Here is a 6,000-nt window from a genome sequence, read left to right on the forward strand (position 1 = left end):
CAGTTCATGCATCCCTGTGTTTTGATTGTGTTTCTAATGTGTGATCATGCTCTTGTTCAGCCTTAATTATATTTATTTTCTATAAGCTAACTTTTTTCGTGATGCTTCTGAAAATGTCAGTTGATGACTTCCACTTATTCCACTTTCAGAGCTATTTATGCAGTCATGGTGTTTATTTTAAGTAGACATTTCTCTTCTCAGTATTAAATTGGGGTGGGTGAAAGGAACAAACAGTAAGAGACAGTGGAAAGTGTTTATAACGGGTATTACTCACTCTGGGCAGTGTGTGTTGCTCCGTGCTCTTCTACTTAACTGCCTGGACAGAAGCACGGAGCTTGTGCTACTGCAGTGTATGACTTCTGCAGTAGTCTGACGATCCAGGGTCAGGCTGGGGAAGCTGTTGTGCTCTGTTCCCGAGAGATTTGTTTCTGCATGAAGAGAATACATCTTCATCTTCAAGCTGTGAGAACTTGGGCTGAGAAAAGCAGGGCATTTGGCCCAAGAAATAGAAGTTTGAGACTGTTTGAAATTGAGTAGGCATATTATGCTGACAAGAGAATAGAATAGACTTTTTCAGCTGGAAGGGACCTACAACAATCATCTAGTCCAACTGCCCGACCGTTTCAGGGCTGGCCAAGTTAAAGCATGTTATTAAGGGCATTGTCCAAACATGTGGTGCTCTCTTGTTAGACACTTGTTGGGATCCTCAGAATATATATTTTGGCAACTCCTGTTTTATGCAGAAAAGTAACTCTCTACCACTGGAACTAATGCAAATCCATAGAGAAGTGTTTCTGTCCTGTGTGATAGGAGAGGACAAAGAAGAGTTGAGGACTTGAGGATAGTCGTACAGGGCAGAGCTAAGTCAAGGTTTCTGTGTCACATATTGTTTGCAGAGTCTAATTTATAAGAGTTCCTCTTCCTTTTGGCCTTCCACAGCATGTGATCTTCTGGGTATTGGCCATGTGAAGAGTTTTGGTATGTCTTGTAGTTTTAGAAAATTGGCCCACCCTAGCCCATGCTTTGGTGCAACTGCTGTTTCTATTTAGCTTGCTTTAGATTTATTACATAAAAATGCAAAATAAAACTTTGCAGTAACCAACCGATGGCATTTGGTCTCTGATGAATGTGTTTTGCACAATGTATTTTATATGATTATACTGCTGGGAACTCAGTGTAGTCTGGTAAATATGGGGGTTGTATAAAGTGTTAGAGTCGAGTCTGTCATCATTAAAAGGGCACAGGTAAAAAAACAGAAGGTGATACAATTTGCTACATGGCATTTGGCATCAGTATTTGAAATGCATTTCACCTTGAAATGTATTTCAAGTTGTAATATGCTTCTTGCTATATTCAGAAACACAGGGTATGTTTGTTTATAACCTTTCAGAATTGTTCTGAGATTATATATTCCTACATATATCGATGTATATGTATGTCTGTATAAAAGGGTTGTCTTTCAAGAAGCATACCAAGTCTGTTCGCTTCTGGTTTAGCACAAAATGTCATCTGTTCTCCTATAATTATGCCAAAAAATGGTGACGTCTTTGCTGCTGCACTTCCTATAACGCTAACCATGAGGAACACAGCTCAGGGAGGTGTTGTGTTGGGTTTATGTGGTGGGGTTTTGGTAGCATGGGAGGAGCTGCAGGTATAGCCCCTGTAAGGAGCTGCTAGAAGTTTCCCCGGCTCCAACACTGCTGGACCCACCTCTGGCCAGGGCCGAGCCAGCCAGTGTCTCTGTGAATAAACCTATTTAAGAGGACAAAGGAACCTGAGCCATGCCGGACCTGCAGTGACGAGAGGACGAAGGACCTGCAGAGCCTCCTGTGTGGGCGGCTGCCACTCGACCGGTGGTGGCCATGGTGGCACAGCTTGGAGCGCTCCAAAGCGCCTCGCTCCTGAGGAGTGTTTATACAACTGTAGTTAATTATTTAAATCTTCTGCTTGAAGAGGGAGTGCTGTCAGCTCAGACTTGCTTAGAGTGCAGTTGTTGGGTTTTCAGGAACATCTTACCGTTTTAGGCTTACAGATGCAGAGTTTTTCATGTAGTTCTGTGAAGTTCAGTTAAGGAGTTTAAATTAAGGAAGAGTTTTATACATGACTTAAGACCACGCTGCATATGAGCAATTTTCCTCATCTTCATTTTGTAAAAAATGATCCTATATCAAACCTACTGTCTTTAACAAAAGGATGAACTAATTCAATCTATAAAATCCATCTCGCATTTCTGTTTTGGTAAATTGAGAATCCTGCAGTCACATGATATTGCTACTACATTTGTGGTTTTGTTTCTAAAGTCTGTAAAAGTTGATTGTGCTGAGGTGTTTCACTATTGTTTTCCCTTTTTTAAAATCATAGAATCGTAGAATGGTTTGGGTTGGAAGGGGCTTTTAAAGATCATCTGGTCCAGCCACCCTGCAGTGTGCAGGGGCATCTTCAACTAGTTCAGGTTATCATGAAAATGCCTTTCTTCCTTCTCTTTCCTAGGGGTGACCAGTCACGGAAGAGAGCTGGAGAAGAGTTAACCTACAGTAAGTATGCATCTACCCCTGCCCTCCAGCGTGGTGTTGGGCATACAGTAGTCCTAGATGGACTTCTGTGTTCTTGGGAGTGGTGAAGTGTCAGAGGCTGCACCTCCACATGCAGCTAGCTGTCTGCTGATGTAACCTTTAGCATTCTAAGTAATAATATAAACTTCTAGAGTCTGACCAACTATGCTAGAGCCCCACAGCCACCTCTAAGGTAGTAAGATATGTTAGCTACGGAGGCCAAGATACTGCCATGTCATTTAAGTGCGGAGCTGAGGTCTTGAGGAAAAAGAACATAGTTGTCCCAAGTCTCTGTCTGATAAGGATACACGTGACAGGCAATGAAATGATGAGCTAATCTACCTCTGATATAAATCACCCACTGGTGATGCGTGTTTCTGTCTGTTGACACAATTGAGAGTTTGGAGGCGTTGTGCTTTCCGACCTGGAACCCTCAATTACGTGACAAATACAATGTGGGATCCACCTGCATTGAGATACTAAAGGCAATATTTGGCTACAAATGTTTGAGTCACGCAGCAGGGAAGTTCTCTGCCACTCGTAGATGCAGGCTCTTGCTGCATGTTTAACTGGGGTTCTTCTCTTTGTTACTCCCTTAATTTCCTCCAGTATAGGTTAGGTGGTGAGGGTAGGAGACACAGGGAGGAATGATATTTCCATTCTCAGTTGGCTGTTCTACTCCAGACAGCCCTAATTTGGATCAGTCAAAGGTCCCGTGTTGTGTGCTGACCAAGTATTTGGCCAGGAGAGAATCTAGTCTTGTGCATTCTAGGTTAGGATTGAGTACGAGGCCCTGATTGTCTTTAAATAACCTTGGGAATAGTATCTGTTCTGGTGCTACTGTTAGCTCCAGTTCATTTTGTGGCATTCTTTCCACCAACTTTTCCTCCTGTGCTTTCAGTGGAATATGTTTGCTTTGTTTCCTACCATAAAATGTCATACAGCTTTGTGATGAACTCTTACTACAACCTGAAATGTTTATGTGGTGTATCAGCTTCAATTTACACTGGTAACGTTTTGCAGGCAATGCTGGTTTTGGGGGGAAGAGGGACAAAGGACATAAGGTGGAAGTTTAATACAAGAGATTTTCTTGAACTTTTTATATAATTTCAGATGGCTCATCAGCTTGTGCAAGCTCCAGGGGGTACAGATAGTGAATATACTGGATCAGCTTCTATTCCTAGCCAGAACAGACACTGGAGGAGCACAGGTGGTATCCGGAGCCTCCTTTGGCAACTGCTGATGCTTGAGCTCTGACACGAACTATGCCTCAAAGAAGAGTTTTAGACTTCTTTATGTAATAAAATGTCAGTTGCTGCTACAATTGGGATGACTTTGAAAGACACGATTCCTCAGTCTGGCACCTCAACAAGTTCATGTTCTGTGATTTTTGTGAGGAATGCACCTTGAAAAACAATCCTTTCAAAGTGGGAATGGGCAGCCAAAATCAGCAGCTTCCAAAAGCGTTAGAATGGAAGAATCTTTTTTGCACTCTTTTCTTAATATTAAAGACATTCTTAAAACTAGATAACACGTCACTGTATTAGTTTTTAAACTTCAAGGTATTTTCTGGAGCTTTTACTTAAATAATAAGAATAAAGTTTCATTATTTTGCAGTATTTGTTCATTAGTTTAAAAATTGTCACCTTTTAAGAGTTGGTCCCATATAAATGTATCTTCTGTCAGGGAGTTTGAAAATCCAGATTTTCCTTTTGTCTCTTTTTTTTGTTACTTGGTATTTTGAAATCTGTTTTCCTATGTGTTTGTACTCTGTGCCTTCAGCTTGTGCACTTTGCGACTTTATAGACCATGTTTTGTTACTGCAAAATGTCTTCGTGAGGAAAAACTTGATGTGAACAAACATGCTGCAAAGTTGCACTTTTCTCTTGCATTAACGGGAGGTGAATTTTGAGGAGGAAGGAAGAAAAGTTGAACCTATCACCATCACTAATAGTGACTTGGAAGTTTGTCCCCTTTTATTTTTCGTATGTGTTAGTGCTTAATGCTGGGACCAACTCTTGTACAACCCCTCTCATTGACTTTTCATTGGCTTCCATAATTGCAATAGATTGAGATGTGAGTTCCAGACTGAATGAAATAATAAGATGTGTTTTATGCTCTGCAATGTAGAAACATTATAGTCTGAAAAGTGCATCTCTGTCAGCACAAACCGGATTTGCACCGAGTTGATCAGGAAATGATGGTACTTGTCCAAGATCACTTTATGGCTCCTGTATGAATTCTCCTGTTTTGAGGATGTGATGGGGGTATGATAGTGGATGTTGTCACAGTCAGGGAGTTGAGAAGTGATTTAATGCATCCATGTGTACCCATCAGACTTCAGTTTCCAGTCTTGTGTAAACCCAGCTGGAGATCCAGCAGAGCCCAGTTCCAGGAGATCTGGACCTATGGTCTGAATCCTGATGATTGTGTCATGGGTTTTAACCAGTACTATGGCTAATGCAATTATTTCGTGAGGGGAGAAACATACTTGAAAAAGCAGTTTGACTACAGGTTTGGGTTTTTTTATTACTATGGATTTATTTTTGACACCTTTTAGTTATGAAGAGAAATTAGTTGGTAATATAAAATCTTTCCGAATTGAAACAAAAGTTTGTTCAGTTTTGTCTTGCACAACTCTTATGACTGTTTAAAAAAAAAACCACACACACAAAAAAACAACACAACCCCCTTCATGCTTGCATGAATTCATTTCAAAATGCAGGAAAAAGATAAAAATAGATGCGGCAGGGATAAAGTTTCATTTTGTTTTGTAGCCAGAGTTCTTGTAAATGAATTTAATTCTATCAGTTTCACATCAGCCACTTTGGCATTGCTGATAGTTTGGAGAGTAGGGGGGAAGAAGAATGAAGAGGACACTTCTGTGACTGACAGATTCAAATCTGATTTACCTATATATTTCTTTGCATATTTGCAAAGCCTGTTTAATTTTGAGGAAGTTTTTCTTTTAAAAATGAGTGCTTCAGTGTTTTGTTTTCTGTGTAGGAACAATGCCAGCAGTCTAATCTCATCCCCAATAGTGGAAAACCAAACCACTCTCTGAGTAGAGATTTTCAAGTTGATAGTATTTGCTTCAACTTTGCTACCAGCTAAAAAGTTGAAGCAGAATTAGACAAAAACAGGGATTTTGAAAATTTTGCAAAAGTACACAATAGGGAAGTTAATGAAGGCTAATAGGGAACAAAGGTGATTTGCCATTTTCCAGAATTTTATCAGTTTTGGCTTTAAACAAAAAACCTCTTGTAGCCTCTTTAGCTTTAAAAATCACTGTTTGCTGAAATGACAATATGCTTGAGTTAAGAATAGATGCATTAACCTAATTTGGTTAAAATTTGTTTACAACTTCGTTACCATTCTAGTTCACATAATACAGTAATCTGTCGTCTTTGTCAAGTGATCACAATGTTTTTCCTGTTCTTACAGTGGT

At 40.1% G+C, this 6,000-nt stretch overlaps 1 protein-coding gene across 1 annotated transcript in view; it reads left to right on the top strand.

Moving 5' to 3' along the window:
• CACUL1 (CDK2 associated cullin domain 1) overlaps window positions 1-5,717 on the top strand; it is a 49,098-nt gene extending 43,381 nt beyond the window's left edge. The window contains exons 8-9 of the mRNA XM_009982498.2: window positions 2,491-2,534; window positions 3,666-5,717. Of these exons, the coding sequence (XP_009980800.2) occupies window positions 2,491-2,534; window positions 3,666-3,706 (85 nt within the window). The 3' untranslated portion in view covers window positions 3,707-5,717. The remainder of the gene's footprint in view (window positions 1-2,490; window positions 2,535-3,665) is intronic.
• The last annotated feature ends 283 nt before the right edge of the window (window positions 5,718-6,000 follow it).

This window comes from Tauraco erythrolophus, chromosome 9, assembly GCF_009769465.1.
Source record: "Tauraco erythrolophus isolate bTauEry1 chromosome 9, bTauEry1.pri, whole genome shotgun sequence".
Lineage (NCBI taxonomy): Eukaryota > Metazoa > Chordata > Aves > Musophagiformes > Musophagidae > Tauraco > Tauraco erythrolophus.